This window comes from Lithobates pipiens, unplaced genomic scaffold, assembly GCF_037356315.1.
Source record: "Lithobates pipiens isolate NorthernLeopardFrog02 unplaced genomic scaffold, aLitPip1_a1.2 Scaffold_13, whole genome shotgun sequence".
NCBI classification, from domain to species: Eukaryota; Metazoa; Chordata; class Amphibia; order Anura; family Ranidae; genus Lithobates; species Lithobates pipiens.
In genome coordinates, this window is record NW_027507718.1 from 360,605,807 (window position 1) to 360,628,948 (window position 23,142).

Genomic DNA, 23,142 nt, shown 5'->3' on the forward strand with positions numbered 1-23,142 from the left:
AGAATGTATAGAAGCCAAAAATGTCAAAGCAACTTGCATTTTAGTGATCAGTATTGACAGCATCCCATGTTTCTTTATTATCTGTAAATTATTTGTAAATAATATCCCATTTATGCAATACAATTGAACACCATTTAGCTAACACATTCCTTGAAATATCCATGCCAGTTGTATTCTGCAAATTATTTATTCTCAGATACACCCAAAAACTTACATCAATCAGTCATAACTTTATGACCACCATCTAATATTGAGCGGTTCCCCCTTTTGTCCCCAAAGCAGCCATGTCCCATCAAGGCATGGAGACTACTAGATTTTTGAAGGTATGCTGTGATATCTGGCACAAAGCCATCAGTAGCAGATCCTTCAAGTTCTGTAAGTTATGAAGTGGGCTCTCTCAGTGGATGGGATGCTGAATTGGATTGAGATCTGGAGAATTTGGAAGCCAAGTCAACACATCAGACTTGTTGTGTTCCTCAAACCATTATTAAACCATACTGATTGCATTAGGGGCTTGGTCATCAACAATGTTTAGATAGGTGGTACATGTCAAAGTAACATCCACATGAATTGCAAGATTTCCCAGCAGAACATTGCCCAAAGCATCATACTGCTTCTGTCAGTTTGCCTTCTCCCCATACTGCATCCTGGAGCCATCTATTCCCCAGGTGTGACACACACACACACACACAGTCATCTACATGTAAAAGAAATGTGATTCATCATTACAGGCCACCTTCATTCATTGCTCCGTGGTCCAGTTCTGATATTCACATGCCCATTGTTAGTGCTTTTGGCTGTGAACATCATTCAGCATGGGCACCCTGACTGGTCTGCATCAATGCAGCCCCATACACAAAAAACTGCAATACCTATTTTTTCTGCTTTCAACTTCAGGGATAAAATTCATATTTGCTGCCTAATGTACCCCACTGCCATTCAGATGACATGGGAATGAAATGATTAGTTTTTCAGTTAACCTGTCAATGGTCATATGACTAATTGGTGTATTTTCTAATTGCATGTTGCCCTTTCTCCTTTTAAAGTCTTTAGTGAATTCTGATTACATGACCATTAGGCCAAGAAGTCTGGTCTCTCATTGGATCAGTAATCACAATCTTCAGATGTAATCAATAATGTGGAATGGGAGGGGCATCAAAATATATCATTGATAAGGTTTTTTTTTACACATCTTACTTAACCTTACTTGGGTTGCCAAGCTTAATGGTTGTTGATTATGCTGCTAAAAAATATTTACTAGAACTTACATTACTGCTATGTTTAGCTGCTTGCTGACCAGCCACCGTCATTCCACGGTGGCAGGCTGGCGTGGCTGCGCAAATTGCTGTAGCTGTACTGTGGCCACTTTAAGAGCTATAGGGGGGCACGTGCGCCCGCGGTGCAATGCTGGAGCCAATGCGCGTGGCCAGAGGCTGCAAAGTCTGCCGGCAACCCGTGATTGCTCCTCAGAGAGCCAGAATGGGGATCTATCAATGTAAACAGACAGATCCCCATTCTGTCAGGGAAGTAGAGAGTTCTTAGTAATCAAGAACAGTGATCTCTCTCTACTTCCTGTCCGTCTCATCCCCCACAGTTAGGGTAGACCTTAATGCAGACATAGCATTTCATATGTTTATATGCCGATCATGTTCTACTAAAATGTGAGTGTCCAATCTTTGTCCAATCTTTTTTATATGAAAATACTTCTTTTCGCTATCACGCTATGCCAGTTTTCAATTTGCATGGGTCATATGTGTGACACCAAGCTTCTACCTCCTGTTTTGGAAACCATATATTACCTGCCATTGATGGTCTGATGGTCTGATACCGGAGATGAGATATAGGATCTGCCATCCTCACTAGGTTGATTTAATCAAACAAGCTTATTGTGACTTGGGAGTAGGGATGAGCTTCGTGTTCGAGTCGAACGTACGTTCGACTCGAACATTGGCTGTTCGGGCGTTCGGCGAAATCCGAACTCTTGGTCCGTTTGCGTCAAAATTCGTATGGCGCGCGCGGACCACAATGCACTGCGATGGCGCAGTGCATTGCTGGCTCATGATTGGCCAAGCATGCACTGTGACCCCGCATGCTTGGCCAATCGCAGCGCCAGCAGCGAGGAGAGCCATGATTGGCCACAGGCATCCTGTCTGTGGCCAATCATAGCTCAGGCTGTGTAGTGCACGCCCCACACTATATAAGGCCGCCTTTGAGGCGGCCTCGTGTAGTGTGTTGACATCTGAAGCAGTGGGTGTTCTGTGTACCTTCAACACAGTTACACACCAATCGTTTTTGGCTGATTTCCTATCTTGCTCTTGTGTAGTGGTTATTGTCTGTGCCCTGACCGCAGTATACACCACTATATTCACCTCACCTATATAGCTAGTGATCTAGCTTTAATAATAGAGCTTGCAGTCAGTAGTGTTAGGAGATAGTGTGTGCTGTCTGCGTGCTCTGTACCCAGTACATACCGCTATAATCCACCTACATAGCTGTTCTCTATTTGGGCCCAATTGCCATCTGCAGGAGTTATTGGAAATTGTGTGTGCTTCCAGCAAAGCACAGCATACATCTGTATATACCCCTTTAACTCTGCTGTTTTCTGGTTATTGTCTGCGTGCCCTGACCGCAGTATACACTGTGATATTCACCTCACCTATATAGCTAGTGATCTAGCTTTAATAATAGAGCTTGCAGTCAGTAGTGTCAGGAGACAGTTCAGCACAGCACAGTACAGTATACATCTGTATATACCCGTTTATCTCTGCTGTTCTATAAAAAAGGCATCTGCAGGAGTTAGTGGGTGTTGTGTGCCTCCAGCACAATATAAACTACCCAACTACTGTTTTACCCAACTCCCCTCAGGCCATTACCATGTCTGGAAGGCCAGCAAGGAGAAGCAGACAGGCGCGAGCCGATAAAAGAGGGCAAGCAGGCTCTGTGTCTAGAGACAACAGTGCTGGTCGTGGACGCGGTGCATTGTCATCAGCACGTGGCCATGGGACATGTTTGTCCTTCTTTTCTGCAGCTGGACATGTTGAACCGCAACATGCCAACGACTTGGTAGAGTGGATGACCAAGCCCTCTTCATCCTCCTCATCCTCTCTCACCCAGTCTCAGGGTAGTAGCAAAGCAGCTGCCAACACATCGTCTTCCCTCCTCTCAATGTCATCATCAGTGACTCCTTCCCTAGACCCACCACGTCCTCCTGAGGAGTCTCCTGAACTCTTTGAGCACAGTGTTGGGTACATGCTCCAGGAGGATGCCCAGTGTTTGGTGGGCTCTGATGATGACACTCAGCTAGAGGAAGGCAGTAGCGTGAGCGCAGAGAGAGGGGATGCTCAAGAAGGACAGCAATCTGGCAGTCATGTTCCACAAGCTGCAGCATACTGCCAGGTTTGCTACAGCGATGAAGAGGGAGGGGATGATGAGGGCACTGACTCCACGTGGGTGCCTGGAAGGAGGGAGGAGGAGGAGGAGGCACATGTCCAACGAGGCAGGATGCCCTCCGGGGGCCAGCTTAGGGGCAGCACACCGACTGAATCACACCGCAGAGCTCCGCCTGCGCAGAGCGCTTCCTCTGCGCGTTATTCTAAAAGTTCTTTGGTGTGGGTCTTTTTTGAGACGAGTGCATCAGATCGCACCGCTGCTATTTGCAACATATGTCTCAAGCGTATCTCACGTGGCCAAAACATCAGCCGCTTGGGCACCACATGCTTGACCAGACATATGTTGACCTGCCATGCAGCTCGTTGGCAAGCGTACCTCAAAGACCCACACCAAAGAACAAAGCGGACCTCTCCTTGCCCCTCATCAGCTGGCATCTCCAACCCCACTAGACCTTCAGTCCTCTCTGAAACCTGCTCTGAGAGGAATGAAGGTGTAGAATTAGGTGTGTCACAGCCAAGTGCTTCCGGGAACTCTGCTAGTGGTACATCCACATCCGATTATAGCAGGCAAATGTCCCTGCCCCAGCTGCTGGACCGGCGGAAGAAGTTTACTCCCAGCCATCCACATGCCCAGCGGTTGAATGCTAGCTTGGCTAAATTGCTAGCACTTCAACTGCTGCCTTTTCAGTTGGTAGACTCGGCCCCCTTCCGTGAGTTTGTACAATGTGCGGTTCCTCAGTGGCAGGTCCCCAAACGCCACTTTTTCTCACGGAAGGCGATTCCGGCTCTCTACCGGCATGTGGAAGGCAATGTCCTTGCCTCGCTGGACAGGGCGGTCAGCGGTAAGGTGCATATTACCTCTGACTCATGGTCCAGCAGGCATGGACAGGGACGTTACCTGTCTTTCACGGCCCATTGGGTCACTCTTCTGGCTGCTGGGAAGGATGCAGGACAAGGTGCAGTAGTGTTGGAGGTTGTTCCGCCACCACGCCTCCAAAATGCTACTATTGGTTGTGACACCCCTCTCTCCTCCACCCCCTCCTCTTCTTCTTCCTCCATGGCCTCTTCCAGTGCTCTGTCCTCAGAACCAGCGGTGCTCCGTAGGCGTTGCAGGGGCTACGCAAGTACACAGGCAAAACGATGCCATGCCATGCTTGCGCTGGTTTGTTTGGGGGACAGGAGCCACACTGGGGCGGATGTTTTGTCAGCTCTGCAGGGGCAGGCCCATGTGCCCTGTGTAGCTCACGTCCTTAACCTGGTGGTGCAGCGGTTCTTGGGCAGGTACCCCGGCTTACATGATGTCCTGAAGCAGGCCAGGAAAGTCTGTGTGCATTTCCGCTGATCATTTAACGCCTGTGCTCGGCTGGCTGCGCTCCAAAAGGAGTTGAACCTGCCCAAGAACCGCCTTATATGTGACATGCCCACCAGATGGAACTCAACATTGGCCATGCTGCAGCGGCTGCACACGCAGCAGAGGGCCATCAATGAGTACCTGTGCGACTACGGCACCAGGACAGGGTCAGGGGAGCTTGGTTTTTTCTCACCACGCCAGTGGGGCATGATCAGGGATGCATGCACTGTCCTGTCACCGTTTGAGGAGGCCACAAGGATGGTGAGCAGTGACAGTGCATGCATCAGTGACACTGTACCTCTTGTCCACCTCTTGGAGCATACGCTGCGTGGAATAATGGACAGGGCACTTGAGGCAGAACAGAGGCAGGAAGAGGAGGACTTCCTTGCCTCTCAAGGCCCCCTTTATCCAGACAGTGTTCCTGCTGTGCCACCCATCACACAGGAAGAGGGTGAGGAGGAGGAAGAGGAGGAGGAGGATGATTGTGTCAGCATGGAGGTGGAGGCTGGCACTCAGCATCAGCAGCAGCAGTCTTATAGGGATGATTTACAGTCCCAAGAAACACGTGGACTTGTACGTGGCTGGGAGGAGGTAGCTGCGGATCATGTTGTCCTTAGTGACCCAGAGGACTCCGGACCGAATGCCTCAGCTAACCTACGCTGCATGGCCTCCCTGATCCTGCAAAGCCTGCGGAAGGATCCTCGTATTCTTCGGATCAAGGAGAGGGACCATTACTGGCTGGCCACTCTCCTTGATCCACGGTACAAGGGTAAGGTTGCCGACCTTATCTTGCCATCGCAGAGGGAGCAGAGGATGAGACATCTCCGGGAGGCCTTGCAGAAAGCTCTGTGCAACGTGTTCCCAGAGACTGGGAGGTCACAAACTCCTGGTCCTGGACAACGTGTTGCTGAGGCATCAGTCAGAAGGAGCGGTGGAGAAGGTGGCCGTCTGACTGATGCTTTCAGACAATTTTGGTTCCAGCACCCATCGCCAGCGTCTAATTTACATGGTGCAGGAATACCTAGGGGCAAGGTCAGACTTGGACACCTTTCCCACCGAAAATCCTCTGGCTTACTGGGTCTTGAGGATGGATCACTGGCCAGAGCTTGCACAGTATGCAATTGAGCTACTGGCCTGTCCTGCATCCAGCGTTCTTTCGGAACGCACCTTCAGTGCTGCTGGTGGCTTTGTTACCGATCACAGGGTGCGCCTGTCCACCGAATCAGTTGATCGACTGACCTTCATCAAGATGAATCAGTCTTGGATCACCCACAGCTACCAAGCACCTGAAGCTGATGTAACCGAATAATTTTTTTTGAAATATCACATCCCTTCAAGACTGCCTATGCTGATGCTGAGTGACTGTCCTGTTATGTTGATTGTCTATCCTCTTCCTCCTCCGCTGATATGTTGGAAGAACATTTTTGGTTCTGGGTGATGCCAGCAGCCCAATTTTTCTGCCCCTGTTTAACAGGGGCGTTTAAGTACAATTTTTGATGCAATGCTTTGCAGCAGGGATAATTCCTGCAATAAAACTAGAGTATATGGCAGAGGTTGCAGTGTGATGGCACCAGCACCAGTGCCTAAGGCCCAATTTTTCTGCCCCTGTTTAACAGGGGCGTTTAAGTACAATTTTTGATGCAATGCTTTGCAGCAGGGATAATTCCTGCAATAAAACTAGAGTATATGGCAGAGGTTGCAGTGTGATGGCACCAGCACCAGTGCCTAAGGCCCAATTTTTCTGCCCCTGTTTAACAGGGGCGTTTAAGTACAATTTTTGATGCAATGCTTTGCAGCAGGGCTAATTCCTGCAATAAAACTAGAGTATATGGCAGAGGTTGCAGTGTGATGGCACCAGTGCCTAAGGCCCAATTTTTCTGCCCCTGTTTAACAGGGGCGTTTAAGTACAATTTTTGATGCAATGCTTTGCAGCAGGGCTAATTCCTGCAATAAAACTAGAGTATATGGCAGAGGTTGCAGTGTGATGGCACCAGTGCCTAAGGCCCAATTTTTCTGCCCCTGTTTAACAGGGACATGTAATTACAATTCTTGATATAATATTTCACAGGAGGGCCCCTTCCTGTGCCCACCCAGAGTAACGGTGAGGACTTATAGTGTTGTGGCACCAGCACCACAACCACCAAAGGTCAATTTTTCTACCACTGTTCAACAATGGCATGTAATTACAATTCTTGATATAATCGTTCACAGCAGGGCGCTCCAGCGCCCACCAAGAGTCACTTTGAGGGCTTACAATGTTGTGGCAAAACCAACACCTTGTTCCGCCATTTCTGCAGAGCATATAGCCCCTACTTTCAAACATCCAACTTACAAACATCTCCTACTTGCAAACGCAAGGAGACAGCAGAAAGTGAGATGAAAAAAGATGGACGACAAAACAAATTATACAGGGGTGATAACCCTTCCCTATGTTTTCCAAAAAGCTTAAAAATAGTTTTTTTGACTGGAGCTACACTTTAAAAATGTACCAGTTGAAAATTACAAACAGATTCAACTTAACACAACAAACCTACACAGTCCCTGTCTTGTTTGCACCGCCTGTATACTGCTGTTCTGAGTATATAGGGCCTGGGGGCCACACGCATTTCCTTTTTTTAATATGGGTACAGGGTTCCCCTTAATATGCGTACAAGACCCAAATAGGCTGGTAATGGGCAGGGAGGGCTACCCATGCCATTTTTCTGAATGATTTTCAACCATATTGCAGGAACCAGATATAACATTAAAACCGCAAGCAGTTTTAAATGGTGTTATTTCCGTTTAATGTCATTTTGTGCAGGGACTGTTCTAAACACGGGAAACACGTGGCACTTCACAGGCATACTACAGACACCCCCCAGGCACCATATTTAAAGGAATATTTCACTTTTTTTTCACTTTAATCGTCATTAAAATCAGTGCTCCCGCCAAAACGGCCGTTTTTAAAACTTTATTTTGCATTGACCCATGTCCCCTGAGGGAGGAGTCAGGTCCCCAAACCCTTTTTAGGACAATATCTTGCATATTAGCCGTTAAAATTAGCACTTTCCATTTCGAACGTTCGAGTCCCATAGACTTCAATGGGGTTCTAACGTTCGTAACGAACGCGGGGTCCGTTCGAAAGTTCTGGTGCGAACCGAACCGTGGGGTGTTCGGCTCATCCCTACTTGGGAGGCATTAGCCCCGCTAAGTCAACATCATCTGGTAAGCCTCCTCCATAATCATGGTGGTGGTGGTGGTGTCTTTCTATCCTCAAAGGATCCTACTGGTAGTTGGATTTCCACACTTGTTCATTGGATTATGTTTTCACTTGGACTATATTTTAATTCACACTTTGGAGAGTGTCTGTGGAACAGTCACCAGAATATTAATATTAGACTTTTTCTTTTGTTTTTTTTCTGGTGGACTCACTTATCATTTATGTTTGATATTTAGCACTTTATATACATTTATGTTTCATATGTATTTGTATTTATTTATTGCAACATAGCACTGCCCTTTTTTGTTTTCATCCCCCACAGTTAGAAACACCTCCCCAGGAGACACTTAAGCCCTTGATCGCACCCTAGTGTTAACCCCTTCCCTGCCAGTGACATTTTTACAGTAATCAGTGCCTATTTTTAGCTCTGATCACTGTATAAATGTCAATGTTCCAAAAAAAGTGTCAAAAGTGTCCGATCTGTCCACTGCAATGTTGCAGTCCCACTAAAAATTGCTGATCACCGCCAATACTAGTAAAAAAAATGAATAAAAATACCATAAATATATTTTGTAGCTGCTATAAATTTTTGTGCAAACCAATCAATATATGCTTATTGCGATTTTTTTTACCAAAAATATGTAGAAGAAAGATTTTTGGCCTAAACTGGTGAAGACTTTTTGGGGGGGGGGGGGGGGTATTTATTATAGCAAAAAATAAAAAATATTGAGTTTTTTCAAAATTGTTGCTGCTTTTTTGTTTATAGTGCAAAAAAAAAATTTAAATCACAGAGGTGATCAAATACCACCAAAAGAAAGCTCTGTTTGTGGGAAAAAAAAGAACATAAGTTGTGTTTATATACAACATTGCATGACCGCGCAATTCTCATTTAAGCAACGCAGTGCCGTATCGCAAAAAATGGCCTGGTCATTAAGGGGGTAAATCCTTCTGGGGCCGAAGTGGTTTGTCCCTTGCAAGGTTGCCACTATCACCAAGAACTTTTCAAGTGTGTGTACCTTAAGTAGCTGAGCAAAAAGTATTTAATCAAATGGATTGCACACATGTTTTTGCTTCAGCTGGGGTGATGAAAGAACTCCACATAGGAAAACTGAGAGTGTTCTCATGCTCAGAAGTGGGCTTTAGTCCCGGTTCACACTGAGTTGCAAGAATGAAGCCGTGCGAGTTCAGCTGAACTTGTACAATTTCACTCCTGCATGTCAGTCCCGATTTCGGACGCAATTTGAAAAACATCTGTGCAGATGTCAATGTAAATCGCAGCCTGAAATCACAAAAGTAGTACAGAAACTGCTTTTTGAAATTGGTGCAACGCCGCAAATGCGACGTTGCACCTATTAAGATGGTGCCATTGACGACAATTGGAACCGATTTCACATGCGATTTGAAACGGGAGATTGTCCATAGAAACCAAAAATTGTCCCTTTACATTTAAAAAAGTTTTAGACCAGCTAGAAAACAGCGATAATAAATTAGAATCACTTGCAGAATTGGGCAATAGTGAATCGTGGGGAAATCCGTCATCAAACACTGAAAGTAATGACAGTGACAATTCTACAACTGAGCAAATTTCAGTGTTTTTGATTTGATTACATTATCAAATATTTTTTAAATTATTATATTATTATCTGTTAGAATTATGTATAGTTATTTATTATATTATAATTTATAAATTCCTGTTTCAAACTTTATCATACCTGGGATGTCTACTAAATTTCTGTTTTGACAGATTTAAGTGTGTTATTCCTAAGAATTACAGGCCTACAATATAAAACGCCAAATTTCTATGCAAAACATTGTACCACTTTGAGCATCAAAAATTGGACATAATAATACCGCCAAGGAGGTTAAATGTAAAACTGCACCCCACATTTACTGAGGTATTTACAGTAAAGCTCATTTGTAGGTGAGGCATATCAAATGACATAGTCAAGTGGAGATACAGCAGGCCATTACCTTCTGTAAAACCATCCACAGATGGGTCAGTGTTGATGGGGAAATCCCTTCCGTGAAGCTACTGTGTTCTTTGTCTCAGCAGGTGGAACACAGTAATTATTTCTAGCGGCTATAGCTGCTGGCAATAATCACATGAAAAATCCAACGAGCTGGTTGTACCCAAGTTGTTTGATCGATCAACTTGGATACAGACTGCCCATACATGGTTTGAATCTCAGCCAAGATTCAAACTGTCAATGGCCGGCTTAAGTTTACAGAACTAGAAGAAAACATCAATGGGGTTTGAGATTATGATTATGACAGCTGGCCTTGATACTTTTATTTGTGTCGATACTGTTACCACAAAGCATGGCTGCACAATCTATCTTGATAATTCAGTATTTAAACATGCTTTGCAGAAATTGTGAGGACTTGTTTTCTACCTATAATGAGAGTGAAACTACTTGTCTATCCAAAAGTCATCTATCTTTTCAATATTGATGATGTTACTATGGTTACATCAGGTTATTGATAGTGAAAACAGGCAAGCCATACTTTGCAGTAGATATTTTTCCTCTCCTCTGTTTTGCAATAAAGCCGTAAAGGTGAGCATAGTGACACTAGTCATTTTGCAAATCTGATCAATCTGGTTGTGCCTTCAAAGAAGCCTACGCTCCTTGCTTTATTCTTGTTCAGTAAAACAGGAATTGTTACTTAAAATCCTTGTTTTTGGAGTTCATTAAGGGGGACAGGGAGATAAGGTGTATGGGTTATACTGCCACCTATGGAATACTTAGACATTGGCAAAAAACAACCCCTGTTAGGTAGTATAAATCCTCCCACTCTCAACATGTTTCACTTTTGGGCAAATACATAGGGATTCTAAGTCAGAGGGGGGGACCTGTGTCCTTTAAAGTTAAACTTCAGGGAAGGTAGAAATCCTTCCTTAAATGCTTGTTTACATTTAGGCTGCATCCACACCTGAGCGATTCAAAGTCGTGCATTTTTACCTGCGATTTTGCCACAATTTTATACAAGTCACCAATGTAAAAAGCAGAAAAATGCCTGTAATCTGCCCCAAAGAAGCTCATGTTCTTTTTTGAGCTTAAGGTGTTTCTCAGGTGTTTTTCTTCAGGTGACAAAACACTTGGATGTGAACGGGTGCCATTGAAATGAATGGGATTTTGCTTGTTGGGCGTTTTTCAGGTGTTTTTTTCAGGGATTTTATGAGTGTTTCATGAGCTGAAAATGCTCAGGTGTGAATGCAGTCTTAGGGATTGGGAAAAGCAGTTTTACCTACTTCAAGGTCCTCCGCGCTGCAAGACCAGTCACTGCAGCCACTGCCCCCCTGCGCTCCAGTGTTTGAATGCCCTCTGACATCAAAAAGGAAAGGTTTTTTCCCTGCCCCTAGACATAAGCACACTTTTACAAATTTTTTCCATTTTGGATAGAGTAAGGTAGGGTTATAACCCCTATCAGATATTGTAAATCTTCATATGTGTGCTTTGTGCTTTAAAACTGCACAAGATGTACATTGATCATGTGGTAGTTTAATAGTGTCATTTGTTGCCTTGTATGCACAGCCTTTAGCAGAGTTCCTGTGTCAGCAGTTTATGTTTGTGTTCAACCATGCTCCATGTTACTGCCCAGGTTAATGCACAATCTAATGCAGTGTTTCTCAACTCCAGTCCTGAAGGCGCCCCAACAGATCGTGTTTTCAGGCTCTCCATTATTTTGCACAGGTGATTTGATCAGTTTTACTGCCTTAGTAATTACCACAACTGTTTCATCTGAAGGGAATCCTGAAAACATGACCTGTTGGGGCACCTTGAGGACTGAAGTTGAGAAACACTGATCTAATGTATGTATGTAGTGTGGAAAATGCATTTTCCTGTAAAGAAACTATGTATCCCACAATTCCTGGGTCCCTCAGTCTAGCACTGGTCCAGATATTAGCTTCACAGTAATTATGTTTAACACAGAGACAAAGGCAGCGGTGCAGCTGGAAGATGTTTTCTTTTATTACATTGGCACTCTAACATTTGTGATGTGATGCAGAGCAGATGGCAACACATGCATCGGACGCCACATGACCTGAAAGAATTAGACACACTGACATTTTTGATGCTGCTCTTAGGGGCTTTTGTCATTTTTTTTTCTGCCTGATAGGTCATAGAGCGGAAAAATTACCGTTTTATCTCTAGAGTGGATCCCCCTTTTAATGTATGCCAATATTCTGTTTGCTTTGTTAGCAGCAGCTTGGCATTGCATGTCATTGCTGCGCCTATCATCTACTAGGACCCCCAGGTCCTTTTCCATCCTAGATTCCCCTAGAGGTTCTCCCCCTAGGGTATAGATTGCATTCATATTTTTGCCACCCAAATGCATTATTTTACCTTTTTCTACATCAAACCTCATTTGCCATGTATTTGCCCACCTTATTAATTTGTTCAGATCTTTTTGCAAGGTTTCCACATCCTGCGGATAAATTATTGCCCTGCTTAGCTTAGTATCATCTGCAAATACAGAGATTAAACTGTTTACCCCATCCTCCAGGTCGTTTATGAACAAATTAAATAGGACTGGTCCCAGCACAGAACCCTGGGGGACCCCACTACCCACCCCTGACCATTCTGAGTACTCCACATTTATCCCCACCCTCTGAACTCGCACTTGTAGACAGTTTTCAATCCATGTACTCACCCTATAGTCCATGCCAACAGACCTTATTTTTGTACAGTAAACATAAACATAAACCACAGAGCCCATGCTATTCAAATAGAAAAGTATAAAGTGAAGCAAATGAGATGACAGATTTCTCATTACTTTACAGCAGGATGAGGCTCATATTTGCTAGCATCAGGTGAATACCTACATATCTGGAAAGTAGGGGACAAACAATATAGTTTGGCCAAAGGATTCATAAGTAACTATGGACCATAGCTGTGGATGCGCAGTTTGAGTTTGGCACAACAAGGTGTGGCAAAAGCCATATTGCCACATATGGAAAAGGAAAAAGTACTGCGCTCCTAACTAAATAATTACACAAAAACAAATAGCAGCAGCTATGTATGATACACACATATAGCCAGAAAAACAGAAGAAAGGTAGCTGCGCTGGTACCTTTATTTTTTTTTATATTGCCACATATGCACTGCCAACACAACATGTTTTTTTTAAATTCCATTTGTTGTAATTTCCTGCAAGGAGTATAGATGATCACACTTTTAGCCTGACAACATGCATCAAGAGTAACTGAGCCATTTTTATACTGAATCCCTACCTCAAGCTAATACGGTAAGTTTCAAATTGTGGCATATGTCCCCATTTGATCACAACTTTCTCTAAAATTATTATAAAATTAAAATTTCCCTACAAAAAACAACAGTTTATAGCCATTTGCTAGGATGGAGAGGGAACACCATTGTCATATATGTGGGGATTTAAGAAGAAATTTTGCTTCCACCAGAGAAGGCAGCCAAAATTGGGCTCAATTTCATTGGCCACCTACCGTACCTGCATGTAGCTCATGCAGATCTCCTCTGTCTGTGAGTGTCTTTTATGTCTAGGTGAATTTCTTGTGGTTTGATCACTTATTCTCATTTAATTTGTACTTTGGTAAGTTAGCAAACTCCCACATTGATCAGCTGCCACACTAATGTTAAAAAAAAATTGTGCTAGTCTTTGCTATTTTGATTTCACCACGACATACTTAGTACATATTCATATGTCTCAAGCTGATTCCCTTCAGGTTCTCAGATAGGGCGTATCATTGTCCAGAGGTCCTGGTGAATTAGCACCAGCCCTGTGCTGTTTGATGTTGGCAAATGTGTGTCTTGGCAGACTTTTGCTGTAGCCATGTGAGCTTTATTAAATCATCTCCACAGAATGGAAGTTGTTGTTTAGCTTTTAAGAGACTTTTTACACAGAGAAAGTGGTGCGCTGCAAAAAAGAAGATTGATGAACATTTATCAGCTTGTATGGAGTTTTTATAATCATTTTTCTTGTACAAAATTTTTCATATAGTATTTTAGTATAGCATTAATATATTTTTTTACAGTTTTAGAATAACTGTGACAATACATCTGAATCACAACCAACACTGCAAAGCAAAAATTATCTAATACTGAAAATTAATTTATTCAAAGGTGGTATAGAATGGTTTACTTTTCTGTTGATTCTGTCTCTATATCTTCCAGTTTTTCTACCTAATTATGATCTTTTATGGGTGGGAGGGGCTGAGAAGCACCACAGTGAACCACACCAAATGTCACCATGACTTGATTTGCCTGACAATAATAATTTGTAAATTTGACAAATACATAAAAAAGATCAGATCGGTAAAAGTCCAACATTCCTTTTTAGACAATTTTTTTTAAACATAATGGATTTACATGCCACCATTATCTAATTTATTTTCAGATTGTAAATATGCCTTCTAATCCTAAAGCAGAGGCTGTTGTGGGTACCTGTGCTTCTCAATCCCTCTACCAATATCAAACTTACCCTGCTCAGTGTTATACCTTTTCCTCTTCCATTCAAGCAGATTTCATTCATTCACCACGCACACTCTGAGGTCAAATTCATTTTCTAATGGGAAAAAGAATGACGGGTATGGGCAGTAAGTAAACTCCTATAATAGTTAGGACCATTAATGAAAAAGATTCTCCAACACAAACTATTTCCAAAAATCACTGTATAGCTATTGTATATTGTTAATTACCACAAAGAGTCATGAGTGGTTACAAGAGTCTTTATTTTGCAAACTATACATAAACTGTATAAAAGAAAATGCTTTTTTTTTATTTTTCTCCATTATACATAAGATAAACATTAAATTTTGTCAAGAATACTCTTTAAATCAAATTAAGTATATGCCTTGCAGTAATGTGGAAAGAAAAATAAGAATTTCCAAGGGACCGACTTTGAAAGTAAACTGTGTAGAAATACACAGTTGTTCCCACGTATTGTGGGTATATTACTGATATACAAGAAGGTAGTGAAGTTTTTAGAAAGGTCTTTACAATGAAACAACATGCCAACATAAATATAATGATTAAAGTAAGCCTTATACTGTTACAGATTTAATGCAAACATACACAGTAATCATAAGCATTATCAATTTCACATGGTAGTTATATAACAATAAAAGAACAAAAAAAAAAGTTGTTTTTCCTTCGGCTCTGCTGTTAATCAGTAAAGTGGTAGTTTAGTTTGTGTCAAATAATTTTTTGGTGTATAAGGTACCTAAAAAAATAATGTTTTGATAACAAACTATAAATGATGAAGCATTTGTTGTAATCAGCTAATTCATAGTAATACAATACCTGTATTGCATCTGTGAATTTTGATTAGCCTGTTCAACAAGCAACAATATTTATTGACTAGTAAGCCAATACCTTACAGAAAATTAGAACATTTTTCATTACTGTCAGAATGTCATGCATGATGAGATTAACAAATTAATGCATGTCGATTTCTCAGTTTTTATCGAAAATCTGTACTCAAAAATTCACCCACAATTATATTAATAATCAGCTTACGTTATAATAAAACAACCACAAATCTTATATTTTTTGCACCATAGTAAATTTTGCATCATCTGGTCAATGGGCGCATGGAAAATGCTTTACTAAAGTCAAATAGGTTGTTAACTTTGCAAGGGAAGTAAATGTGGTTAAATTTCACTTTGTCAATTTTGTCCATGGAAGAGAGAAACAACATTTTTGCTTGCACATGATTGGATGATGGAAGTCAGCAGTGCTTCACCTCATTCACTAAGCTCTAGGGAAAATTCCCTTGTAAAGTGAACAGCCTATTTGTCTTTAGTAAATCAACCCCATAGTATATATATTGGTACAGAGGATCTTTGTGGACCAGGGGGTTGATTTACTAAAACTGGGGCATGCAAAATCTGGTGCAGCTCTGCACAGAAACCAATCAGCTTCCAGGTTTTATTGTCAAAGCTTAATTGAACAAGTTGAAGTTAGAAGCTGATTGGCTACCATGCACAGCTGCACCATATTTTGCACTCTCCAGTTTTAGTAAATCAACCCCCAGGTCACATACTGACTGAATAGTGTGAGCAGTATTCTTATGTTAGTCCCAAAGCAAAACCTTTGACTTTTTGGACATATTTGTAACTATACTGTTGGTCTCCATAAATTGCAACTAAACTCTAAATAAATGATGCTATTCTACACCTACATTGCCTATAGAAAACATATAGTATGGTTCTTTGTGCAGGCAGTTCTACTGATTGGCCAACGATGCCAACTCTGCTCAAGGCACCTACTGCACCCCCTCTCATCCTGGGCATGGTCCCAGTCTCAGCATTAAGTCTCAGAGAAAGCTTAGACTTGACTTAGACTTAGCATAATGTTTTTGGAGTTTGGATCAACATTAACCACTTCAGCCCCGGAAGGATTTACCATCTTCCTGACCAAGTCATTTTTGTGATACTTTAACTGACAATTGCATGGTCATGCAACGCTGTACCCAAATAAAACTTTTTTGCCCTCAAATAGAGCTTTCCTTTTGTGGTATTTGATCACCTCTGTGGTTTTTATTTTTTGTGCTATAAACAAAAGAAGATAAACAATTTTGAAAAAAAAAACAATATTATTTACTTTCTGCTATAAAACATACCCAATAAAAAATAAAAATAAAAATTCTTCATCAATTTATGCCAATTTGTATTCTGCTACATATTTTTGATTACAAAAAAAATAAGCATATATTGATTGGTTTTTGCAAAAGTTATAACATCTACAAAATAGGGGATAGATTTATGGCATTTTTATTATTATTATTTTTTTGTTACTAGTAATTGTGGTGATCTACGATTATTAGTGGGACACTTTTTTTGGGAACCAGTGATATTATTACAGTGATCAGTTTTAAAAATATGCACTGAAATTGTACTAATGGCACTTGCAGGGAAGGGATTAACATCAGGGGTAATCAAGGGGTTAATTATGTTCCCTGTGTTTACTAACTGTATGGGGGATGGGCTGCCTTGGACAACACACAGATCCATCTTCCTGCATAGCAGAAAGACAGGATCTCTGTGTCATCCCCTGACAGAACGGAGATCTGCCTTGTTTACTTTGGAAGATTCCCATTCTGTCACTGTGGGGAACGATAGCAGGCAGCCGGCAGACATCGAGTCTGCCAGACCCGCTAATTGGCTACCCAGCTGGGCAATTGGTGCACGCGCGTGCGCCCACATAATGTTGCGTATGAGCCGATGTACACCTTTGGTGATTCACGCAGCTGAGCCAACAAAACAAAGCAGTACAACTGCGGCGGCTGATCGGCAAGCAATTAAACTGGACATGCATATGCATCGTAAATCTAAAGTGCTCCTCCATTCTGGCCAATGGTGTTTACCATAAGCCAAAGTAGAAGCTCAAGTGCATCAATTAGTTAAATGTTCCATAGCATCTTCACTCTCAAAATATGCACTCTTTTTCTAGCTGTGACTTCACTTTTGTCAGTTCTCTGTAGGGCGATATAAATACAGTATATATATATATATATATATATATATATATATATATATATATATATATATATATATATATATATATATATATATATATATATATATATATATATATATATAGATCTATAGATAAATATATACATATCTATAGATCTATATAAAGATCTATATATAGATCTATAGATATATAGATATACATATATCTATCCTGGTAACAGGAGTGCTGTGGAGAAGTTTTTTGGGTTATAAATTTAAAGACCTCAGCTGAGCAACATGAACTGCCTACGAAGCCTTTTACAATAAATTACTTACTCACACATCTATGACTTCACATTGTGCCTATCATCACTGAATCAATTGCTCCATGCAATGCATGTTCAAGTTATTTTTATTTGTCATGACAATGAATAAATTCCATATAGAAAGGTGCTCTTTTTTGGAATGTGTAAATGCTAAAACATACCCAAATGGGAGGATCATATCATATCAATATATAAAGTACCAAGTTTAAAATAAAAAGAATATAGAAAGCAAATAAGAGTTCCATAACCAGTATAAATGCACAAGGATTTAGTAACGCCTAATAATGAATGATTCATTTAACAGATAGACAATGCTTTATAGTATTGAATGACTTGAAAGGTTACGCTACCTTCCTACTGTACCTTCTTACCCAGATTATGCCTGCTTTCTTATGAAATTGTGTAGATGTCAATATGCATTAGTTTGAAAGCATGAGTTAAATATTTCATAACTATAATCTTCACTTAATTGTGAAGTTTAAAAATATGTGTACATACTTCAAATTAACTACGTAAATACGTTTTGAATGATAAATATTAGGTATAATAATTTTTTTCTGTTAGGTTGAAAGGTATGAAAGTGTGCAGGCATAAACCAATAAAGCCTTTTTTTTTTTTTTTTTACTACAACTCGTAACATTCTGGCGCCACTGAATATAATAAAAAACACTATATTAGCATATACTAACAAAACGAAAAAAACAAACAAAAAAACAGTAATAAGAAAAATACTTCTGGTTTTAAACACACAGGCAACACTTGCCAGCTGGTCCCAACTTGCCATTGCATTTGTGTAGGATTTAGTCATAATACTGAAATAAAACACCTACTACAATCATTGCTAATTTGCATAACTAAAATTATAACATATAAAAATGAGAAAACAAAATGAAATACAAAAGCTCAATCTCAAACTGCTTAGACCCGAACAGTAAGTTTAAAATTTAATATTAACCTGTGTTTTCTTAACCACTTGCTCTTGTTGTGGACCATTATTTCAATTTAGTAGGGATGTCATGGAAAAATGCAAGAAAGGCTTTTATTATATATAGAACAGAACTAGTGGCTAACTGCATATGACAATACTTGTACATATTGTAGTATGTCTTGATTATATGACTGGTGCTGATTACCTGCTCAAGTAAACAGTTTTCAAAGAAGAATTGTGTTGGCTAGATTATACTTATCATCATGCTGCTCTGCTAATAACAAAACTCATACAATGCTTCTAAAATAATAATATGAAAAAGCTAACAAAATAAGACAACAAATCTAACAGCCCACTAAACAATAAACAAACACATTTCTGCATAATCTGAGGAAATAAATGTAAACAAAAATAAGGAAAAAATTTCATTGTCAGAGTTTTTCACTAACATAAGTTCTTACTTTGTTTTAGTACTCATTTGCCAGTAAGGAAACGCACAGGCGTCTAGTCAACGGCCACTACCTTTAAACTTTGTTGAACTATTTTTTCTTCAACTGATGTGCAGGTTGTTTTATTTTCTTTAGGTTCTACTCCCAATGCGTTTTTCTTCTTGCCAAAAGCATAGGAAAGCTTAAAAGCACATAAATGACTCTGAAACATAAGTCTATGACTCCAGCTTTAATAACTGATATGATCATACAAAATATACATGTTTAGTTTTGTTTTCAAATCCTTTTTTCTTGGTGGCGATGTGAGCAAAAGGTATTTCCTAGGGGATGTCTTTTTCTTTGTAGACATGAAAAATAGAATTATCTTGCATTATGTTATGTCAAATATATCCATCTTCATCTTCTTCATCATCATCGCCTCCTTCATCCTCGTCATCATCTTCAATTTCATCTTCGTCATTCATCATTTCGTCATCGTCTTCATCATCAGACCAGTCATGGAAGTCTCCACTTCCAAAATCCCCTGATGTGTCTGAATCACTGCCTGCCATATAATATTAATCAATAATTAAATATTTACATTAAAGAAACATTCATTTTTTAATTACAATAAACAAAAACTATCAGGCCATACATAGCTACATAGTTAGTCTGGTTGAAAAAAATCCATCCAGTTCAACCAATAGAAGTATAAAAATATATACACTGAGCAAAATTATAAATGCAACACTTTTGTGTTTGCCCCTATTTATCATGAGCTGAATGTAAAGATCTATGACTTTTTCTATATGTACACAAAAGGCCTATTTGTCTCAAATATTTTTCACAAATCTGTCTAAATCTGTGTTAGTGAGCACTTCTCTTTTACCGAGATAATCCATTCTCCTCACAGGTGTGGATGTACTGCCAAATTCTCTGAAAAGCCTTTGGAGATGGCTTATGGTAAAGAAATAAACATTCAATTCAAGGGCAACCGCTCTGGTGGACATTCCTGCAGTCAGCGTGCCAATTGCATGCTCCCTCAAAACTTTTGGCATTGTGCTGTGTGATAAAACTGCACATTTTAGCATGGCCTTTTATTGTGTCCAGCCTAAGGCACACCTGTGCAATAATAATGCTGTCTAATCAGCATCTTGTAATGCCACACCTGTGAGGTGGATGGATTATCTAGGCAAAGGAGAATTTCTCACTAACACAGAATTAGACAGATTTGCGAACAGTATTTGGGGGAAATAGGCCTTTTGTGTACATAGAAAAAGTCATACATTTTTGCGTTCAGCTCATAATAAATAGGGGCAAACACAAAAGTGTTGCATTTATAATTTTGCTCAGTGTATATACAATCCTATGTATATAGTACACAATCCTATACCCACAGTTGATCCAGAGGAAGGCAAAAACCCTAATAAAGCATGATGCAATTTGCTCCAGCAGGGGAAAAAAATCCTTCTTGATCCACCAAGAGGCAATTCCCTGGATCAACTTTATCTTTAAATATTAGTATCCAGTTATATTATGTGTAGAAAGAATCCAGGCCTTTCCTAAAACAATCTACTGAGCTGGCCAGGACCACCTCTTGATGGAGTCTATTCCACGTTTTTATCAAAATACTTGTTTTATATCCAAAATTCACGATAATGACAGTTTTTCTTATTTATTTAATATTAGTATTAAAATAAAAGGTGTAAAAGGGCAACTTCCCCTTTGCACATGCCAGCACTACCATCTGTATTCTTCTTTGCAGCCAACAGCTGGACCTCTTCTGGGTTGAATGATAGTCAGAAATGTTCAACCCATTGCCTGTAAGTCCAGGCTGTTATGGATATACCCCCTAGAGGTGCATCAAAACATGTCCTAGGTTCACAGCACTTTGGTACTGAGCAGCACTCACATGTCCTTATGTAAACAATGCTTACTCCAGGAGAAAGGATTGCCAATTGGTGGAATTATAAGAGAACAGGAAGGATCAATGACATCACAGGGCTGGCCAGGATACTGCAGGAATAAAGTTATATAAAACATGTTTTTTTAAGTAGCAGGTGTGCTTCTTATATCTTATTAGGACTGCAACATTGTCATCATTACTGGCTCTTATTTTACACACTTTTGGGTGTTTCAACTCATATTTATGTAATCCCACTACTCATGTTGCATTACAAAATCCAGTGGAGAGAATAAGGTTACCCCACAAATGTCATGGCAGGTGTAAAGACCAAGGGAGGGCTTGCTGCCAGAATCCCTAAGTTAAAAAGGAAACCATTAGATTATTTTCCCAGCACTTGCTTAGTAAAAACAATTTTTTCATTTATTTATTGTGTTCACATCAAATCAGATTACGGTAATAGAAAAACAAAGATGAGAGACTGCTTATCAGCTTGGTTTAGGTTTTAAATTAAAACACAGGACAGAGAGAAATGATTTACTTATTTACTTACTTATTATTTACTTATTTATTTACTTTTCCTAGTAAATCAATTCCTTTCCTATGCATAAAAAAGGAAAACCTATTAACAAAAATCAAAACATTCACACTTAAAGTGGTTGTAAACCCTTATGCCACGTGCACAGGACCGGACTTTTCGATGGACTAGGTTCCGACGGTATTCCCGGCGGACTTTCAGTGGAGTTCCGAAGAACTTTCCAAACGAACGGACTTGGCCACACACAAGCACACCAAAGTCCGACGGATTCGAATGTGATGACATACGACCGGACTAGAAAAAGGAAGTTCATAGCCAGTAGCCAATAGCTGCCCTAGTGTCGGTTTTCATCCATCGGATTAGCATACAGACGAACGGATTTTTCGAGTCCGTCGGAAAGATTTGAAACATGTTTTATTTCTAGGTCCGTCAGACTTTTGGGGAAAAAAAAGTCTGCTGGAGCCCATACACGATCATAATATCCGATGGATTCATTGCGTCGGACCTAGTCCGTGGAAAAGTCCGGTCATGTGTACGCGGCATAACACATACCCAGTGAAATGACTGGCCTAACTTGAAAAACAGAAATTAAACAAATCCTCCTACATAAGTTACATCTTTTTATCTGCTGTCTTCTCTTCTCTATGCCAAAGTGCTAAATTTATAAAGCTTGTCGAAGCTGTCAGAAAAAAAGGGGATGGAGTGCTGAAGTTACCCTGCAGAGCTCAGTGATAAGAGCCCTACAAGCTGATTGGAGAGAAGTGGCACACCCTCCTTCGCACAGCACATGAAAACATAGCTGAGGCTGCAAATTAGTTGGAGATCCCTCCCTTGTCACCTTTTTTTCTTGATGTCAGTAAAACTTGTCAGAAGTGACTCATGCTGATAGCAGAAGAATGAAGCAGCAGACAGAAATGATACTGAGTGCTCTTAATTTAGACAAGTGCTCACTATACATGGATATGCTTTGTTCATATTTTGTGTCTGAGGTTTAGAACAGCTTTACGTATATTAGTAGTATCTGAATAGGTAAAACATTTTGTGCTTTAATTGTAGCACAGTATTTTCAGTTAACTCATCTTAGTGAACGTAAAAGAAAATTACCACATTCCACTGAGCCAACTTTCCTGGATCCTGTCACTTCATTTCCATATCTGTCAACGCACCAGCACTGACCAATGCTTGCATGACACTGAGCTGGTTTGTAATAGCCATCCTCATCACATGCTGGAATGTAATGTCCTGTAGAAACAAAACATTTGTAATGTATAGAATTAACAAACTGAATCAGATTTTTATTTTACAAATTGAAAAGGTTGACTTTAGAGACGTGTTAAAATCAATTTTTAATAACTGTTAACATACTGAATATCAACAAAGATTGCTACATTATTATAGTACTGCGGTCTAAATGAAACATTTTGCTTTGCTAATTTTTATAAGATCTTTTAGAAAGGTCAACATTGTATACAGGCTTGGAAATACTGGAATGGAAAATAGCAACTGTTCTGCTTCACTTCCTGCATAGACTGTGCACTAAATGCCCTGCCCCACTATAAACTTCTTTTCAAAGTTCAAAATAAATGCAAAAATTTCTTCAGATGCAGGATAAGATACTTTTGTGCTACTATCACATGTCCAGGTACT

General features: G+C 40.4%; 1 protein-coding gene across 2 annotated transcripts in view; it reads right to left on the reverse strand.

The window, feature by feature from the left end:
• Nucleotides 1–14,628: 14,628 nt before the first annotated feature.
• The window catches only part of SPOCK3 (SPARC (osteonectin), cwcv and kazal like domains proteoglycan 3), a 526,887-nt gene continuing 518,373 nt past the window's right edge, over nt 14,629–23,142 (reverse strand). For both annotated transcript variants that reach the window (XM_077477168.1, XM_077477167.1), the window contains exons 10-11: nt 22,600–22,737; nt 14,629–19,619 (exon numbers count right to left, since the gene is read on the reverse strand). In XM_077477168.1, coding sequence (XP_077333294.1) covers nt 19,456–19,619; nt 22,600–22,737 — 302 coding nt within the window. In that variant the 3' untranslated portion in view covers nt 14,629–19,455. The remainder of the gene's footprint in view (nt 19,620–22,599; nt 22,738–23,142) is intronic.